This window comes from Buteo buteo, chromosome 20, assembly GCF_964188355.1.
Source record: "Buteo buteo chromosome 20, bButBut1.hap1.1, whole genome shotgun sequence".
In the NCBI taxonomy this organism is placed as follows: domain Eukaryota; kingdom Metazoa; phylum Chordata; class Aves; order Accipitriformes; family Accipitridae; genus Buteo; species Buteo buteo.
Genome location: NC_134190.1, coordinates 28,408,790 through 28,429,291, shown reverse-complemented (window position 1 = coordinate 28,429,291; position 20,502 = coordinate 28,408,790). Strand labels below are relative to the sequence as shown.

Genomic DNA, 20,502 nt, shown 5'->3' with positions numbered 1-20,502 from the left:
TTGCTTTCTAGTACTTCATTGCTTAGGCTGCTCAGTATTCACAACTGTCAGTCTGTCTTAAGTGACCTTCTCCTTTCCCCAAGAAAATCTTTAAAATATTTTTTTTGTTTCTGTCCTTGAAAACATTTTCCTAGACAGCCTATTCTCTAACTGAAGACTCTAATTTGGAAAGCACAGCCATGTGAGGGCAAGTAGTAGCCCTGGAGGTCTATTTAAAGTTTTCTTGGTTTAAGTGAAGAGTTTTTGCTTCCAGGCAATTAATTTTTAGAGAAAGAGCAATAGAATATTTCAGTAATTAACAGTAAAGATCCTTGATAGTCTAAGCCAGTAATGTCTTTTAATATGGTAACTCCTAAACTGATAATTGGCCAAGTCCCATCTCTTGCTGTACTTTGAGCCAGATGGCTGGAAATGGAAAAAACACTAGTGTTTTGGGATAAAGAATAGTTTTTTCCATTATTTTCAAGTTCAGAACACTTTGGAATTAAGGGTGAGTTAAAAAGCAGCAGTAAAATGTAGGGAAGGGTACTTATCTGTTGCCATTGTGTTACGGCTGAAAAATAAGTTTTAAAAGGTCTGTGTTCAAAGTTGTTTCAAAAGGCTTTGGCTTGCCTTTCAACTTTCTCAACTTAGAAAATAATTGGTCATTTAAGAATTGAGGCAGTAAGTTGGGTGTTTTCAGGCTTCAGCAATTCCTATAAACCCCTACATCTGTGCTTGCCTCCTTGCTTGTTGTCTGTTAAGTGCTCCAGGCACACTGTGTTTTAACATCACCACTATGACTACTTATGATGCTTCTGTAATTCCTGTTGGTCAGGCTGGAAGATGAATAGTAATCAGTAATACCAGTTCCACTATAGTATCTTTTTTTCTGTAAACCTACATCCATCTTGCTTCCCCTGAAGAATTGTCACTCAGATTTCTGTTGGAAAGTGAGGGGAACAGAACTCCTAACTAGCAGTGAAGTGGGGACTGGTGTGCGTATATTAGTCTTGACTGGCAGACCGTCTCCTTGTTTCTTGGTAGGTGGAGCCCTAACTTTGCTGTTGCTGGGTAGAATGGGAGAAGACTATAACAATTACAGTGAGTAACTTTGCCGTACAGATAAGTACAATCCAGAACACCGTTCAGAGGACTGATTCTGTCATGATATCTAAAATTCTAGCCCTTGTATCACTAACAGTGTTGCTGTTCTTGTTCTGTTTTTTTTCCCAACCTTAGTTCCCATCTTTTAATTCGCATTTGGTAGAGATATAACTTTGGCTTTTGAGCTGACTGGAATTGACCTGTGATTGCCATAGACCTGTTGACATTGTTTCCTTGATGCAGGTTCAATTAAACTTTTGCTAGATGTGTAAAATAAACATAGTGCTGGCTTATATTATATTATATTTTTTATCATTGAAAAAAATCATTAAATTTTACAGTATTCACATGAGTTGATATTTGGGTGCATTTTCACATGCATAGCCTGTATATACTGTACTTTCTGTAAAGTTGCTTTTCTTTTCCCCTTTTTCTCTGCCAAAAGGATTCTGATACACCACCTTGCACAGCTCCTAATGTTTACCAGTTCAGTCTGCAAGCACCGACTCAGCTTATGGCCAGTTTACCACCCGCATTGCCTATGCCAAGTGGTAAACCCCAATCTGCGCCTACGAGAACCTTGATAATGGCCGCCAGTAATCAGGTATGAGCCAACTAAATGGAGCAACTTTTTCATGAGAAAGCGATCAAATCGGAAGTGTAGATCATTTTTGCTGTGCTGTCAGTCTAAAAACCTCTGAAGATAACCTTCATATAGCATGTGCTAAACTTCGTGTAACCATAAAAGTACTTATCTGCCATGTCAGAAGTGTGGGGAGAAGAATGGGTGGGAAAGGGTTCGGTTTTTGAGATGCATCTCTGAATGTAAGAGCCCTTCCACAGCACACTGATGCCTAGGAATAAGTTGAAGGGAGAGTGTCAGATGTCTGACTTCTTAATTTGTATTTGAGGCTCCTGGTACCTAACCAGTGGGATATTTACAGATCTTTAGGCTATTTAACTTCCTGTTCTTAAAATAGAAACTTCATGTAGGTGGTGTATCTGTAAACTAGTTTTTGAATCTGAAGAGCTAGTACTGACCTCTCTAGGCTTGTTTGTCTTAATTTTGCATTAGTAGAACAGATCTGACTACACTTGTAACTTTCTGTAATACATTTTAAAGATAGAGAACAGAAAATTAATTATGGGCATGTGTAGAAGAATTTTTACCAAAAAAATTGCGTGCTTAAATATGCTGGGAGGTGAACATGCAGGGAAACGGTATGTTACTCAACTAGCCCGAAGTATTTAACTAGTGTATCTGTTATAGTACACGGGGGAAAAAAAAGTTTTTTTTCTTGCAGCCTTAGTGCCTCTATCTGTAGGAAAATATTCCCTCAATCTTGATTATTAAAACTATTAGTCAGAACAGCTGCCTCACATGAGCTTTAATGCAAGTTGTGTGTTGTAGGTAGCCTATGATAACAAAATAATGAACTGGTTTTTTTGAAACCTAGTTTTGGTCAGGTTCTTACAAGGTTTTTCTTAGTCTTTCTATCACAGTTCTTGGGAATCTAGGGCCAGGATATTTTCAACTTAATGACTTTGTGTTTTTTAATTTGATTCAGCACTGGCATGACACAAGATGTATTTGCTTCAGATTCTGCTTTGAGATTGTTCAAGTATTTTGCAGAATCGCAGAGTAGTTGAGGCTGGAAGGGTCCCCTGAAAGTCACCTACTCCAACTCTCCTGCCCAAAACAGGGTCACCTACAGCAGGTTGCTCAAGGCCTTCTCCAGTCAGGGTTTTGAGTATGTCAAGGGATGGAGATACTGGGCAACTTGTTGAAGTAAAAAAGTTTTTTCTTAAATTTAAATGGTGGTTTCTGTATTTCAGCTTATGCCTGTTGCTTCTTGTCCTTTTACTGGGCACGAGTGAGAAGAGCCTGGCTCCATCTTCTTTACACCCTCTCGTTAGTGAGACCCATCAGTAAGATCCTTCCCGAGCTCTCTCTTGAGATTAAACAGTCCTAGCTCTGTCATAATTTCCTTGTATGACAAATGTTGCAGTCCCTTATTTATCTTCTTGGACCTTCATTGGACTCATTCCTGTATGTCCATGTCTCTGTGTTACTGGGGAACCCAGACTTGGGCCCAGCACTCCATGTGTGGCCTCACCAGTGCTGAGTGGAGGAGAAATGATCACCTTCCTTGACCTGCTAGAGATACTTTTCCTAATGTAGCCCAGGATGCTGTTGGCCTTCCTTGATGCAACACTGGGAATCCCTGGTCGCTTTATGCCAAGCTGCTTTCCAGTTGGTACCAGTGTGTACTGGTGTGGAGGATTATTCCTTCCCAAGGGCAGAGTTTAGCCTTTCACTTTTTCAAACTTCATGAGATTCCCGTCAGCCCATTTCTCCAGCCTGATAAGGTCCCTCTATGACAGCACAACCATCTTATGTATCAGCTACTCCTTCCAATTTTGTATCATCTGTAACTGTGCTGAGGGTCACTCTCTCCCATCATCCAGGTCATTAACAAAGATGTTAACTAGCGTTGGTCCTAGTATCAGCTCTTGGGATATACCACTAGCTGCTGACCTCCAGCTGGACTGCATGCTGCTGATCAAAATACTTTGAGCCTGGGATGTAAGGGAATACTTCTCATTCAGCTTGTGAGTTTGATTTATATGTCTAGAGATGGTAACTGCTGCTTACTACAGAATAAAAAAAACCCCAAACGATCAGATAATGCTTTAAATGTTGAAACTTTTTAGATAAACAATGAAGAAATTTCATCTGGACAGCATTTTCAATGTTCAGTAATATCAGCATTGAGTTAGGGTATGTTATAGCTTGATGCCCAAATTCTTCATAGTTACTATGCCAGTGCTTGTTCTAGGCACGTCACTGAAACGGTTTTCACTCTCTTTTTCATTTAGACCAGGCTGCTTTCCGTTTGCATACTGCAGGTGTTCCACTGTTTCCTTGCAGGCAGGTTAATGTAGAAAGGGTACCATCTTTGAAAGCTGTTATCACATGCTCTTCCCAGCTACCTCCACAATCCTCAGTCATCTACAAAGCCCCACTTGTATCTTGAGGTATGCCTTCTGTTTTGACCTTCTAAGTGATGACACAGATTCCTCCCTGCCTCTTCCCGCCTTTTATTTGTCCTCCCTTACTGTTGAATCTTACCTAGGCAAAACCAGCTTATCTGCACAGGAAATGCTGTCTATTAGTGAGAAGCTGAGAGAACAATATATTGCTTTTTAGTGCCTGCAATTGAGTATTCACACGCTAGTGTACAGTCTGAAACTTTTGAAGTTTGTTTAAAATAAAACTGGAGAGCTATTTGAAGTTAAACTTCATCTAAAATACAAACTTAGTTGAGTTTATTCTTTTCCTTAACAACTTGGCTTTTCTGAAGAGGTACCCTGGAGCTTAACTTCATCAAAGTTACACAAAAAAAGAATCCGGTTTTGAGGCATGCAGTTGTTGGTACAAAACAAGTTGGCATCCAGAGTTTTTTGCCTCAGTTGTGAAGAGGCAATGTGTTGCATGAATTTTGGATCTCTGTTGGCATTTTGAATCTTGAAAAACGACTGCTTTGTAGCACTTTTTCTGGCTTTTCTGTTACTTGGCTGTCCTTTCCAATACTTGTTAACTGTTCTTTTAGTAGTTTGTACAATACTTATGTTAAAAATCGGGAATTTTTCTGTGGCTTTTGCTTGACAAAGATGTGCCTTTGAGATTCATGTTAAATCAGAGGAATTTCTTGCTATCTACAGTTCAGAAATGGGATGATGGCTTTTCTGCATTGAATTTACCAAAAGCTTATGTATTGTGAGGTAGAAATGTTCTTTTTTCATAAGAATTATGACCAAGTCAGAAGTGGGAAATGAAATCATTCTAACCCAGAATACTGTAAATGTCTCCATTTGCAACTTTCTGGAGCATGACTGAGCTAGATTAGGTTGATGGCTTTCCTTTTGCAGTTAATGTAACTTAAGACCATGCTAGTTTATAACTTTTAATGGGCACATTTTACTAGCTCAGAGGACTCCTATCCTGATAGACTTGAACATGTGCAAGCCTTTTTCTTAACAGCAAGTGTTCTTTCATATTAAAAAAGTCTTTGAAAGGGAGTCATTTGTCTGCATGGTGTCTTCAGCCTTTTCTCTGGCAACTTTCTCTGCCTCAGTTTAGCTTGGAAGCTGTACCTAGGTTTCCAGTACTACCCTCAAAAGCAGGAGGTGCCAATGTCAAGAGCACTAACTGTACTTTGAACAACTTGCAGCCTTCTAGGCAAATTCTCTGCCATTAGAGCTTCCTAATACTTTCTTTTTTGAAATAGCTTTAGTGTGATTACCAATTCTATTTACATACTGCATAATTAATTGGAGAATTTCCAGGTAGTTCAGGGACTAATTAAGCTCCTGATAAAGGTCTGCATGCTATTTGGGATCATCATCATCATTTTTCCAAGGTAATCATTCTTCTACTTTGCTGACAAGCAGTTTGAAATTTTACTTGGGAGAGCAGAACAGTTTATGAAGCAGTGCTGCCCACTGAAATAAGCAGAAAAACAGATATTGGCATGCATGTCCAGATGAATGGAGGGGGCAGAAGTTGCTTGGTGACTTCCCATGGAGAAGAAAGGACTACTTTCCTTGTTATTTTGGGATGAAATAAATTCAGTTGTTCTTGGAATGCTGGTCACTTCATCACCAGTGAAGACAGAAGAAACTTTGTGTTGCTTACGTCAGAAGAATTCCTTTCTTTTACTTTGTGTTTTTTTTCCCCAAAGAGCAGTCTTTTGATTCAAAAGTAGCTAAAGCCAGTAACCACCAGTCCTTCTGCTGTGTTGGCTAAGAAAACCTCCACTGAAGACCCTTTAGATGAGTAGTGTCTGATTGTGAATATGTTAATTGAAAATTTCATAGCAGCATTCACTGGCTCAGTTCTGAAGCACAGGAGACAACTAGGAATGAAACCTTAATGTCAGTGCTGAAATACCACAGTCTTAGAAGAACTTGTAGAAGTAGTTTGTTTTTCAGATTTTGTGTTTGGCCATATAAGGCCAGACACTTAAACTTATAAACACCTTGTTTATATTGCTTTACAGGCACTTCACTGGCCAAAATACTTAAGTTTGCTCTTACCTAGAATAATTGTCAATGGTGTTGCTTTGTCTGACTAGTAATGCTGATACTGCTAGTATCTCTGGAGTGATTCCTCAAAAGTTAGCAGCATTGGAAACAAAAATAACGTTGGCCAGGGACTTGAGTAAAAAATGTATATCTTTTAGATGTGTGCAGGCAGGTTAAGTGTAGTTCACTTTGACAAAAGATACATTTGTAAAGATAGATTAATTCATGTCAAGACTGAATGCTAGTCCACTTTACCAAACATTTCTGAGAATGCAGGTGTCATCAACTAGTCAGATGTACAGATATGCTAAATTCCCTTAGTGTAGTGTGATGCTTCAGAGTTTTTAGTATGTTAACTTCAGTTTAGAAGTGACTTGGCTTGTTTCTTCGGTGGCATTATTAAGCTGTTTAGGTACTGAAGGTTTCTTCAGCCAAATGGCATTTTTCTTATCTTTTATTTAGAGCTCTCTCATTTAGGGTGGAATACTTTTTTGGTGTCCATACATTTTGTTAGGCAAAAGGAGGAGGATGCTACTGTCTACTTTGGAAACAGTTTTGATTCTAAATGTCAGACTCCCATCTTCTGTGTATGACAGATCATTGCTTGTTTTTTTTATTTAATACAAGCAAAATCAGGAAAAGATGATGTTTTATTTCCCAAAGAATGGAGAGAAGAAAAAAACTGCATCTGAGTTTCAGAGGCTGTTCAGCTGAAAGCAGTACTCAAGATATTTTTCATCTTAGATTTTCATATATTTACATGGACAGTCTTTATGTGGTGATCTCCTTCTGCATAGGGAAACTGACTTAGCTTGACTAGACCCTGGATAACCCAACCTGACTCTGCTTACAACAGAAGGTCAGACTAAATGATCTCCAGAGGTCTCCGTATAGACATCCAGGTCTCCAGAGGTCTCCGTATAAACATCCCGCCTAGATGTTTATATGACTGTATGAAAGTCTCTGGCCACCTTGGTTGCTTCCTGAGTGCTTTTTGAGTTGCAGGAAAGACACAAAGTCTAAATAGTAATTTCTAGAAACATAAATAAACCCACCATAAATGAAAGATAGGCTTACAGAAATGTAGAAGTAATACCTGATTTTTGTTTGCGTAGTACACCTTTATCTTCCAGTGTCACTGTGATCAGATTGTTGCTTCCAAACTGAGATTGAATATTCACAGAAGCATTTCCTCTACTGACTTTTTCACATGTACTGTATTGATACCAGCTCATCATTTGGAAAGTGTTTTGGGTCTGCTCACAGTAATAATACCTTTCTGTTCCAAATAAAAAGGTGAGAAATCTCAGTGAGGTAAGATTTCTCTTTAAGGTCTAAAATTGTCAGCTTTATGCTAGAGAAGCTGTTATCTCATTCTCCTTAATGACAAGTATGCAGATAACATTTCATGGCCCATGTCACAACAGCAGCAAAGTTGCAGTATGAGTTCTGTCTTCTGGTAGTGTTGTTTTGACTCTCCCCCCTCACTTTTGAAACTTGACTGGTGACAAGATCAAAAAGGGTGTTTATTTTGTGTGTCAGATTCTACTTCCTTTACCACAAGGTAGCTCAAAATATGTTCAGACTATGATGGTAGTATCTACTGTTAGTCATTCATTCTGGGGACTAGGCCCTCTGGTCTCTCAAACAGTAGTTTGCCTAACCTATTGTTAAAGGTGAAGAGAACCAAAAGCTTCCTTTTGTTACAGGCTACTGGCAGAGCTACTGCACAAAGTAAAATAGGATATGAAGGACCAATATAACCTGCTCCCTTGTGGCTTTGAGTCTTTCAGTCTCTAGTGTTAGAAGATAAGAAACATCTAAAACTTTTCTTGCTTCTGAGCTCTTTCTAATCTCCATGTTGATTTTTTTTTCTTTGCTGCTCTCACAGCTGGTTGCATAAATGCTGTTTTCTTTTAACAGGAGCAGAAATGGGTTTTGGCTCATTTTATAAAATCTGTTCAGGACTCAAGATCTTGTCAGTTGTAGCTGAAAGTAGCCAGTAGGTCTGAACAAGGGGCCCAAAAGGAGAGGAAGTGTCTTTAAAGTTTGCAGTACCTTGGGCCTTATTTCCCCAGACCACCAGTTCTAAACAAGTTGAGTAAGAACTTTGGTTTTGCTATACTTCAGCTTAGAAATCTAAACCACTTATAAATCCTACCAGATTAAGAGTACACCCAGGTGGCTGGTGCAAATATCTTGTAGAATCCTGTTAGCTAATGTAAAGTAATGAGGCTAGGTTGAACTATTGCCTAATACTTGATTTATTGCTCATGCAGTAATGACTAAAATATTGCTTAGGTCATTGCCCATTGTTTCTCTGCAAAACAGTGAATTTATTTCATAAAGAACAAGAAGTTAAATTTTACTTACATGCAAAATACATATTTTTAGTATATTTCCAGATGTTATGCTCAAAGTGGGAAAGTAAACATAAATCCTTTAAAAAAAGTGTTCTTTATGTTTTTGGGTTTTGATTGGGGGTTTTTTGTTGTTTGGGTTTTTTGGTTGTGGGTTTTTTTTTTTGCTACACGCCTAAAATAGAGAATTTGGAAATATGGTGAGAAATTGGAAAGAACTTTGAAATATTTTGAGGATGTATGTTAAGTTATTTAAATGGATACTTAAAATGTTAATGGTGCATTAAAGTTCTTCTGAATACTACTCCATAATATTTCACATGGAATGATTTTGAAGTATGCGTTTGATTACAATTCCGATCAACTGCAGACTAGATTCAATCATGGCCATTAATCCTGTAGTCTTAGCAACAAAATAGTAAGTATGTGTTCTTTCTAAACTGTCTTGTGCCTTTTCTAAACTTTTTCTTTAGCTTTGTAGGTCCTTACCAATTATTTTTGAGTGCTGTATGTATAAACGCTTTTCTTTTAGAGTACTGATACTTCATTTTCATTGCTAACACTTCTCTGCTTTTTTCTTCTTTCTTTAGAGATGCTAACAGGCAAAAAAACCCAAACACCAAACCAATTCAGAAACCCTGTTTATGCTTAGACTTCAGCTCTTTTATGTTACTTGTGTTATTTCAAAGTGTAGGTGATTTATTTTTGGCAATAAATTTTCTTTTCTAACAATGGCAGTCTTTGAATGTTAGCAGTTTTGTATAGTAAATTTGCCAGTACTTAAGAATAAAAGTTTTGTTTCCATAGTAAATAATTTCTTGGCATTTCAATTTCTGCCAGGTTTGTGTTGTTTGGGGTAAAGGCCAGGAACATCCCTTTCTTAAATTTCTTAAAATTTCTGGAAATTTTTCTAATCTGTTATGTGACACAGAATTCCACCCTTCCCTGCCACCCCTGGGCTTGTCTAAATGCATTTTTTTTTTTTAAATTTTCCCTCCAGATCTAGCAACTTTTATTTGCAGAGGGTCAAATTCAACAGACTTGTCAAAACAAAACCCAAAACCAAACCAGTTCTATCATTCAGTTGTTGAATCAATAGCCCTATGATGGGAGAGATTATTCTATCAAGAGAAACAGATCTAAAGAAGTCAAAACATCTAAAGATTTGTCTGTCGTATCACAGATGAAGGGCTTTCTTTTTTGATTATCTGATCTCTTTCCAGCCATCATCAGATTAGACTTGCCATTTCTTGGTGATTATGGGAGTCCTGAGCATGTGAATATCCAGAAGTGTGTGGACCAGAGACAGCTGTTTGATACAGCGTCTTGGGATTTCCAAAAGATATGAAGTAAACTTATTTTACAAAGATTCAGAAAGAAATTAAGATGTGTGCCCTCTTGTAAAGAATTAACTACTTAGAAACAAAGATTCAGTTTTTGTAGTAAATGGAGTTCACCAGGAAAGCCCTGCAGGAGTTTGTGCTGGGCCTCATGCTCCCTAACATCTGAAAGGCAATGGATGAAGGGTGGCGAAGTTTGCTTGTGGTGTTAAGTTCCTTAAGGGCCAACTGAGAAGGGGTGCAGGACCTTTCAAGGCGATGCGTCAGGAGGGAGAGAAATACTTTAAACTTTGTAAAGAGCGGTAGGCCCTGGGCTGACGGTTTCTTGCAAAGATGAGATCTTGATGTTTTTGCAGAAAACTGCTTTGATAATGCTTTCTTGATTTCCTACTGAGAATTGAGTGTCAAACCAAATTTCAGACATTATTAGGAATAAAGAGCAGTAATGAAAACATTGTGTAAAAATCCATGTACGTCCCCCATCATGAACAGTGAGTACAATTTTGCCTTCTACATCAGAAGAAAGTTATAATACAAATGGGAGAAGAATAGGGAAGGATGGCAACAGTGGTCAAACATATGGAATTGCTTCTTTGTGAAGAATGAATGATTCTTTAACCTGGAGAATAAAATAAGGAGGTATATGATCTAGGTCTGTGTAGTCATCAGCAGTATATGGAAAAGTCAGAGAGCAGAATGACAAGAAATTAATTACTCTAAGAACTGAAAAAATATCAGATAGTAGGTTGAAATTAAACATGATGCTCATTTAAGCTGTGAAATGCCAAAGCACAAGATGCAGGATGCTAAAAGCTTATGGCTTAAAAAATCTGAACAGATGAGCAAACAATATCTAGTTGAGAACTAGTAAATAGAAAGGCAACATCTCTGACTTAAGAGGTCCCTGAGTCAACTTCCTTAAGTACCTGCTGTCTGCTGATGAGTTGTAAGACAGATGGATTCAGATTCTGCTCTTGACAGTTTGACAGTCTTTATCTTGATGGCCTAAAAAACAGTGTAAAATGCTTCATGACAAGCTAGAGGTTGCTTTCTGGCTAGCTTATTAATCATTCTTTGGAAGTTTGATTACCTTCTGAATAAACCAGGGATACAACTTCTTTTAGGATACAGGTAGATAGGTTTAATTGTCATACTTGCCGTGGGGCTTGTCTGATCTTGTGGTGACCTGCCTTCCTGCCCCCAATAATTTTCTTTCTGAATCGCCAAAATGAGGATGAAGTTGCCAGATTTTTCACATTTCCAGCTGAAGAGAATAGGCTTGCTGAGACTTTGTATGCTCCTTGGTCAGAATTTTGTTCTGGTTGTACAGTGGCAAAACTAAAGTTTTCCTCTGTCTTTTTTTCAGCATATAGTTGAGGGTAACTGTAATGACTGGCTGTTTTGAGTGTTTTGACTGTTGAAGGATCATTTTTAGTATTTTGACCTCATTTAATGTAGATGCTTAATTGTCTGCTTATATAATTGAGAGTCAGATGTACACTTCCTGAACTAGAAGACTTTGCACAAGGATGTGACAAGATGGTGTGTTTGCTTGAAGGACCACTTGCCAAAAATATAAAACATTCTCTAAATTTTTTTTTAGTCTCATGTTGTTGACTTTCATAAATAGCTTCCAGTAGATGTTTTAGCAACATATGTCAATAAATAAGGTTTGGGTAGTTGTGTCTCTTAAGAATGAGGGATTCTCAGCTTGCATTCCCTTTTTCTGTATGTCCTTGAATATTATACCATTGGTAGTCTACACTTAGCATCTCTGTCTTGGGAGTCTAGAAGGTGCATCTTGAAGGTTGATTAGGTTGCTGTAGGACAGCCTTTACAAATTAAAAAACAGTTTAAGGTTTTTTTGCCACCCTGCAGTTAACTTTATTCCTTAATACTAGTCTTCACCAGTTTGTTTTACTGTATGCTCAGTGTCTCTTCTAATTATAATTTGACAGTAAAATGTTGCTTATGGAATTCTGCTTTCGATAACTGTTTTGGTTTTGTGCACATCACTGTAATGATGGCTTGGTGTTCTCATATTTCTTTCTACTCCAAACTTGTTTGGAAATACAGGTTACTAAAGTAGCTGCAGATATTTCACATTCTAAACAGTTGTCTCAAATGTCAGCTTTATGGTGTTCCTGTTTAACCACTTAGGGTAGACAAAATGATGTATAGCTTTGTTAAAGGCAGTCAGTTGTCTGTCTTAAATTTATTGCTGTCAGGTGTCAGGTTGCTTGCATTGAAGTTATCAGTATTTGGGAAGTCTGTTTCAATTTAATCTTTTGAAACTCTTGCAGCCATTTTAAATACATACACATTAAACCAACTTACTGTATGCCACTAAGTGATAGGGATGCCTGTAGATTTACTCAGGCTGCCACTAAACCTTTTTGGCAGTTTCTGTTCCAAGTTATTGGAGATTCCCCCAAAACAAATGTCATGCTATGTTCCTGATCATTCAGTTGTTTTGCCTTGGTCTGGATGTGCGGTATGGTCTAGGAGCCGTCTAGCTGTATGATCAGACCAGTAGGATTTACAAGCTCCTTAAAAGCCACAGCTGGTTTACCTGTAGCTGAGTGAGATTATGGGTTGAGCAGACTCATGCTTTGTATGTATCAGTACATATGATCACGCCCTTACATTTATCCATGATGTTTCTGAAAGTCTTACTGAGTGTATCTCACTTGGTCATGCTCTTGCTAAGATCCTCTAAAATAGACATGACTGTCACAGTGTTTAATGTGGAAGGTCTTTGTTTTTATAAGGGTGATGTGTAGGGAGTATGGTCCACACTGAGATCCAAGGGTTTTAAGGACGCTTTGAAATCTACACCATGTAATTTGCAGGACATGTACTTCAGAAAACACCTCTTAATCTGTTAGTGCCATTGGACTTGCACAGCTAAAATTAGACAAGCACGAAAGGACTAGTTGCTTCAACCAGTGTTCTGTGGGAATGACTTGTATGTTGAGGAGATACCAGTGGTAATATGTGCCTTGTTTCAGTTGTTTGTATGCCTAAACTGAGTGCTTATCTTGTGTTTTTTAGCAGCACAGTGGAATGAAGTTTTCCATGAAAGGAACTCATAACCAAGGCAACAGCTACAGCCCTGTCAGCAGTGGAGGCATGAGGCAACCAGTTGGTAACCGAGGACACCACCAGTACAATCGTAATATATGGAGAAGAAAAAAACACAGAGACAGTTTGCCTATTAGTCTGAGTAGATAATGGCAGATGCCAAAATGACCTTCCCTGTTCAGACAAATGGAGTGAGTGCCACTCGACTTGAGGGATGGAGACCAGCGTCCAGCACATCGTTTTATTGGTGTTGCCAAATATCTGCAGCTGACTTCTTTGCATGTTTCTTTGTGTGGTGGTTCAGTCCATCTTCAAGAAGTAGTTGTGCTTATCTGTGAAGCCTTATTAAATGTGGAAGTTCGTTTTCTGCCTTCCCACAATGGTTCATACAGTGCCGAAGCAGCTCTGACACTAGAACTGCAAGGACATTTACAAATGCTGTGGCTTTTTTGCTGTGGCTACATCTGTTCCTTTGTGGGTTCTGTTTTCTTTTATTTTGGAAGTGAAGGAAACTTCAGCCCCTTGGAATTCTTTTTTTTTTTTTCTTTGCAGCAAATCAGGTTGGGAATTCATAAAAGTAAATTTGCTGCTCTCCTGTTTTTTTTTTCAAAGTTCAGAATTTTTTGCTCTGTAAATATTGGAAGTATAATTTGTGCAATAACTTGGAATTTTTAATTTAATTTCATATTGTCATGTAAGTTATATTTAAGGGGAAGAGGTTTTTTAATTTACAGATCCTTTCCCAGGTTGCATTATCTAAGTTGGGTTCATAGTTTTGGCAGGTTGTCTGAGCAGTGTTACAAACATGACATTTGGTAATATTTGAGGCTTCTTGATTCACAATGAAAGTGCGATTTGGCTTACGGTTTTAAGAAGGTATTAAGCTCCAAAGCATTTTGACCCTGTGTTTTTTAGCTCATTGTCTGGCCTCTATCAGTTGTCTTGCTCTGACCAATGAGTTTTAATTTTATTCCTTTAACTAGACAACAAATCCAGCATTTGTAGTACCAGAAGTAAAACTTTTGAGAGGGAGGGGAAAAAGGTTGGTTCAAGTCCTGATGTGAAATTAAAAAGCTGTGAACTACACGCTTTGATGCATTTTAGTAACGTAACCTGTTAATGTTTGGGTTCAAACAACATTATTAAATAGAGGTACCCGGCTTAAGGAATGTGGAGAAAGGAAATATGTTGATTCCATTAAGGAATCTGTATAGCAGTATGCATTAGTTCTGTTAAGAGCAAATATATAAAAAGTACTTCAGCTGCTCTAAGCATTATGAGAAGTATCTTTTAATGTATTGCAGGAGAGCACAGCCCAGTGTTGTACACAGTATGAGTGGCTGGCACTTAATTTACAGATGCATACAGGTATACTATGCAAGTGTGTATTGCCATGACAAACACTGTCTTTAACTTTTTGAAAAATGTACATCCTGCCTAACCCTGAGTTTTTAAAGCACCACAGTTGTCCTGGGAGTAGGTCACATCTCATGCCCTCTGACTTCCTGTTTTTTTTAATGAGAGTTCTTAAGCTATACAGAAAACTACAGATCAGTTATGTAAGTCCACTAGCAGAGAAAGCTGAAGAATCCTGTTAACAGGACATCTATACTGTGTACAGATATAGAAGGTTTTAAAACTGATATCTGAATATTAAAATGAGGTGTCAAGCATGAAGCTTTTTAATATGCTGTATGCCTTTGAAGCAGAAGTAGTTCATGTTATTACTGAATCTGTCAAACACAAACAGGTCCTTGAGGGGAGAGAGGGCAACATTCCAAAGTAGAGTAGTGCATATCTGTTTGCAAAAAGTTTGTCTTAATGCTCCAGACTCATCACAATTTAAAAAAAAAAGTTTTAAAAATTGTGAGCTGATTCATAAATAATATCTAAGGGCTGTTACATGAGCCTGTACTGCTTAGTCTTCACACACTAGCAATATTGAGCATAACTACATTAAGGAGCCTTCAAAGGCTTTAGTTGGTGTCTTATACTAGCGTCCATTTTAAAGCAAAACTCATTTGAAAAGTGGTATCATGTAACACTTCAGTCATGGTGAACCAAATAAATTGGCCTGGCTATCACTGTGGTTATGTGCTACAGGTTTAAAAAAAATCATGTTTAAATTTTTTGTGTGGACAACTATGTGGAAGCTAAAATTGACATATTTTTATGTAAAGTTTTCTATTCTTTGATTTTTAATAAACTTTGGAGACCAGTCACTCTTCTGTACATTTTTATGGAAAATTTAATGGATGAAGTAATACTTGACCTTACCCCGTTGTTTGAAATACACTTTGAATGTCTGCTTTAAATTGTTCATGCTGAACACCTTCAGAATGAGCTTGGAAGGATACCCTCCACAAATGTTTGTGATGTGTTTATAAAGGGAGTAACTAACATGGCTCTTCGTTTTGTAGCCGTGGATTTGATCCCTTGATAATGAGAGAGCAGAGGAGCTGGAGGCAGTTCCCAACAATATTCTTAAAAGAGAAGATTGACTAAAGGATCCCTTGGGATACCTTAAGTTTCCATATAATTTTTTTTAGTTTCTCCCTGTAGTTTCTGAATTCCTTTCAAAATATTTGTCCAGTTTTCAGCCTCCTCAAAGATTGGACACAGCTTGTCTTTTTTGTTGACTTCTATTAACCCTGTGAGAGGACTCTGAAATGTCAGTAACTGAATCAAATTCAAAATTTCAGAAATTGAGCCTTTGGAAGGAACTTGTGTAAATCTGTGAGCTCCAAGAAAGGAAACCAAAGTATTTTTAATAGATAGTAATGCAGGGCTAGGGATTCAGTCAGAGAGGTCTGTGGTACTTGGTCAGTCTTAATGAGTATCCACTGGAGAAAAATAGAGAAGTGGTGGGAAGGGAAAATAACATGCACTCAGTAATAGCTGGGATAATAACAATTTTACTTCTGTCAGGGTCAGTTAGTCAGTGGGACATGACTGACAGAGGGATATATATTATCTCTGCACACAAAGATTTAGTGCAGCAGCATTGGTCTTGGAACTTCAGTTTTCCTGGGCTCTACCTTTTCCCTTTTCCTGTCCAGATGATGACTTTGCTTTATTCTTCCCACAGATTCTGCCCAACTATTTATCCTTGTTAGTAGTCTCCTAATGCATTAGGAGTCTCACTTGGTTCCTTTGAACCCCTGTTGTCTGACAATAATCTCAGATATCCACCTGATCTTTTCCCCATCCCTACTGACTATTTTGTCATGGAGGCAGGGCAAGAAGACAGAAGTGTGACTGCTGGTACAGCGTTGTTGGTTCAGCAGTTTGTCTTTCCACGGGAACAGCTGTGGGACAACATCTTGAGAATGGGCACAGCAGCAATCTGTCAAAGAGCAGTGTTGGAATATAGTAGACTTTCAAGCAATGTGACCTCTTTATCATTTGTGGGCAAAAAGAAAAGCTTAACTTGCAAATGCTAACAGACAACAGATAACTGTGTATATGTGTGTGGGGATGAATGGGTCAGCTTCTGAGCTTTCCAGGACAACAAGCCTTCTACTTGCTGGCTGCTGCCAATATAGTCTGGTTATAAATTTGATAACACCTGAACGTAACCGAAGTTTTGTTCTGAATTCTCCAGTTAAGAGACATGACAGAGCCATTGATGAGGTGGCTGATCATGTCTTGTACTTCTGCATGTAGACTGTTTTGATTGGGGCTTGGAGTGTTCTGGAAAGTAGATGTGCCAAAAAGAAAGATTTTGGAGGTAGCCTTAGAAGGAAGGGAAACCTGGAAAAAAAAAGATCCTGGAGATGAGGAAGGTACGTGGAGAAGAACACCAGGGGATGCCCTGAGACCTTGGCTGATACAGGCCCGGACCGGTAACTGGGGGTAGCTGTACAGCGTGAAGGGACATGGTTTTCTGCCTGACCTTGGCACACTGGCCCCAAACCTCCCTGCTGGGAAGGGAGTTGAGACCCTAGCAAACATAATGGTTTGGGGGTGTGAGTGGGTGAGTGTGTGGAATAATCAACTGGGGTAAAAGCTCAAATCTTGTTGGTTTGTAAATAAACACCAGTATTCAGACCCAGTACAGGTTGTTGTTTACTTTAATTCACCTGTAACAGAAAATGGTGTCAGAATGACAATACTGACCATTTACTGAACCTCAGGTTCACAGCCAGAAGACTGCTGTAGCTGACCTTTCCCAAAATCTTCTTCTGATGGCTTTAGGCTTTCTTTTCAACCAGGATATTAACTTGTATTATTGGTTTGCTGTTTTTTACTTCCTTCCAACACATTGTGTAAGTTTCGGTCCTGGAGGTGCCTTGCCTATTTTGGATGACAGAAGTCCTTCATTTATTCTTGGCAGTAGGAGATCACTTAAGGAAACCTATGGACAACTTGTGTCTGTGAGAGATTTATTAGGCAACATGTTTTTAACTTTTTAACGAAGGATTCTTGCTAGATGATTAGCCATATGTTTCTGATACAATTGGTTAAAGTAGTGGTCACAGGCTACAGTTGTGTTTCAGTGAAAGGATGATAGGGATGTCTCTTGTAGAACATCTTTGTACCCGAAACATGCAAAATACTGCCTAAAGCTCTGGTCAAGTTCTTCTCAGTGTTAGCTACTGCAAAAGTTCTGGCACAGAATGTTGCCTGTGGCACAGCAGCCTTTCAGTTTCAAATCAGTTAGGGATTCTCCAACCACTTGCTTTTTTAATGACTCTTTTTTTAATTGAGGGATTGATGCATAAACATAAAGAGAAATTATGAATGGAGGTATTTTTTCCTTCAGGGAACAGCCCATATGCATGCTCATACTGTTGATACACATCTACACTTGAGACCAGGAAAATTTTCTGCTGAGTTACTGCTAGTGGCCTTTGTGCCAGTGCCTCTGATACTAGGATTGTGGGTGCAAAGGGCATCTCGTCCCACCCCAGCCGCTTTCCCCTTACCCGCTGATGCAATGTGTTTTTCTGCTGTGAATTCTTAGCTGTGCAGCAAGCTGTTTCCTGCTTCAGTAACTTGCAAGAGTTGAACAGTAGTAGGTTTATTTACTGTCTTACTAAAAAATGGGTTCCAAATAAATGCCTCACTGACTCATTTTTAAACCTAAACCAAGCAGGATTTAGGAGGTCCTATTACAGGATTTTCTGTGTGAGAGGATGAAAGCAGTGTTTAATCTGGAAGTCCATAAGATCTGTGCTAAAACTGCCACTTTCTATCAGTGAAAACTTTGGCACTGATCCCCTTGGGGATGTTCTGTTAAGAAAGTGTTTGCAAGAATTTTCCTTACTTCTTGCTCCTTCTTTCCAGAGAGGAAAAGCTGAATCTTCTGATGGGCTACATCCACCCCTTCAGGATTACTGTTGGATGCATCTGGCTAATTTGAGAAGCCAAGACGAGTAGGTGAAATCTCACCCTTGTCAAGAGTTGCCTGTCCAGGTGATAACAGACAGCTTGAGTACCACTTACTGCATAATCATGGATGACATCATCAAATTATCTCTGTTCTCTCATGGAAATTTCATAGGAGATGGAGGAACGGAGAGTAAGATTAATCTATTAGTCATTCATATATGTGCGTGCAGTTTTCTGCGGATGAACAGAGCAGAGTTGCAGTTCTCAGCTGCAAGTGCAAGATTTGTTCTGCTGTCCTTACAAGGACCTTGGGGGGAGCAAAGTCAGCCCAGTAGATCTGTCTCCCCCTCAGATTAGGAGGAAATGCTGGCACTTCTGCTCAAGAGTAGGTCTGTGCAACAGTTTTCTGACTAGCTCCTGCTGTAGCGGTTGAACAAAATTACTTGCCATTTCCTCTCACTCCTCCGTTAAAAAGGAATGGTCAGGGAAAGTAAGGTATATGCGAGTTCCATGTGCTGTGTGAGTGTGAATGTTGGAAATCATAAATGGTTAAGCACTGAATGCAAATCCTCTAGACTGGTGGTGAAATTTCCATCCTTTGAAATTTTAAAAACTTGCCTGGACAGGGCCCCGGGTAACCCAATCTAATGTCAAAGGCAGTCCTGCTGGGCCAGGAGGTCGGGCCACATGACCTCTGTATGGCTCCTCCTAATCTGAATTTATCTATATCACAAAAAAGAATAACTATTTTTGATTTTACTTTATCTCTGTTGGATTTATGAAGTGTTTTAATGGGGACAGAAGACAGGCAGGAATTGTTCATTTTTTGCTTTGTTCTGCACTTGATAAAATGTCTCTGTAAATTCTGGGACCAACAGGTTGAAACAGGTAAGAACAAACTAACTTCTGAAGTTAATCCCTGGAAATGCATGGTCCCCAAACATAGATTACTGATGAGGAAGTAAATCAATAAATTTTCCTGACTAAAGTGCATTTTTGTTTGCATTCTTTGTTTTATTAGTATTATTGATAAACACATATTTTGTCTCTTTTGATTTCAGTCAGCTTGCATTTGCAATGGTAACACACTGAAGATGTGTGGGAGTAGTGATTTGTGTAGGACATCGGCAAAATACTCCAAAATGCAAAGTCCTTCACCTTTTCTCCCTGATGAGAGTTGCATAGATTCATCATGGAAACTTTTGATAATTAAAATCTGCTTGTTTGCATTTATTCTGCAGTACAGGAATAGGTAGATTACTTACAGTAATGCTGCCTGAAAGGTAGTAGAACAGCAGCACTGATGGAGCTGAAAACATCATGAAAAGGCTTTTTTAAAGGTAAGAATTGGAAGCTACTGTTAGTCCAAGTTTTGCCTAAATACCTCTAGATCATATCTGTCTAGATCAGAGCTATCCTTTCTTTTGCATCATAGAAATCAGGGAGAGAAGAATGTTCATCAGGAGTGGGTATATAGAAAAGGAATTTCCACAAAGAAAAAGGAAGCAAAATCTAAGGGCTGAATGATCTTAAATTGAAAGATAAAATAACCATCCCAGCAGAATGGGAATTGTGACATGCCAAGCTGCAGATCTACTAATAAGGACTTAAACCCACCAGCAAATAACCCTCTAGGGCTATGATGTCTGGAGAAGAGCTCCAGGATCTCTAAGATACCAGAATCGCTAAGAAATGGCAAAAGTCATCATCTGGGCAACTCCCATCAGTATTTCATCTTTATTTCTGTGGGAAAGCAGAATAGGGCTAATGAGAAACTGAGGCAAAATTTAACACTAATTGATCAAATGTTTTGTAATGCCTAACCTAGTGTTGCTGCTATTAAGTAATAATAATAATAATAATAAATATATTTAACTTGTTCGGTAAAGTGTGTACGATACAGTTGATGGGCGTGCGGTGACTGAGCCAGGGTGTTGCCTTCCACTTCGGCGGGAGGGTATCAATAGATGGCGCTAGGAGCAAATTTTTGGGCCAAGGCCGTGCATTGGGTTCAAGATTCGTTTGGGAAACCGATGATTTTGACTGTGTTTGCTAATGATCGTGACACAAGAACTGCCACACACCGGCTGAGTTTGCTGATGTGGCAAATGTGGGAAGCGTGGCCAATACACGGCGTTAAGAGTTTTTTAGTACCGAGTGTTAGAGGTGGGATGAAATACAAAGCATAAGGCTGGAAATTAAGAATTTAT

General features: G+C 38.7%; 1 protein-coding gene across 5 annotated transcripts in view; it reads left to right on the top strand.

Annotated features, from left to right (window-relative positions):
• Positions 1–15,172, top strand: part of TENT4A (terminal nucleotidyltransferase 4A) — a 62,346-nt gene extending 47,174 nt beyond the window's left edge. The window contains exons 11-12 of one of the 5 annotated variants that reach the window (XM_075052180.1): positions 1,532–1,690; positions 12,932–15,172. In XM_075052180.1, coding sequence (XP_074908281.1) covers positions 1,532–1,690; positions 12,932–13,108 — 336 coding nt within the window. In that variant the 3' untranslated portion in view covers positions 13,109–15,172. Of the gene's footprint in view, positions 1–1,026; positions 1,084–1,531; positions 1,691–12,928 lie in introns of those variants that run through there. The other 4 variants (XM_075052179.1, XM_075052183.1, XM_075052182.1 and 1 more) reach the window with 4 other exon arrangements.
• Positions 15,173–20,502: the final 5,330 nt, after the last annotated feature.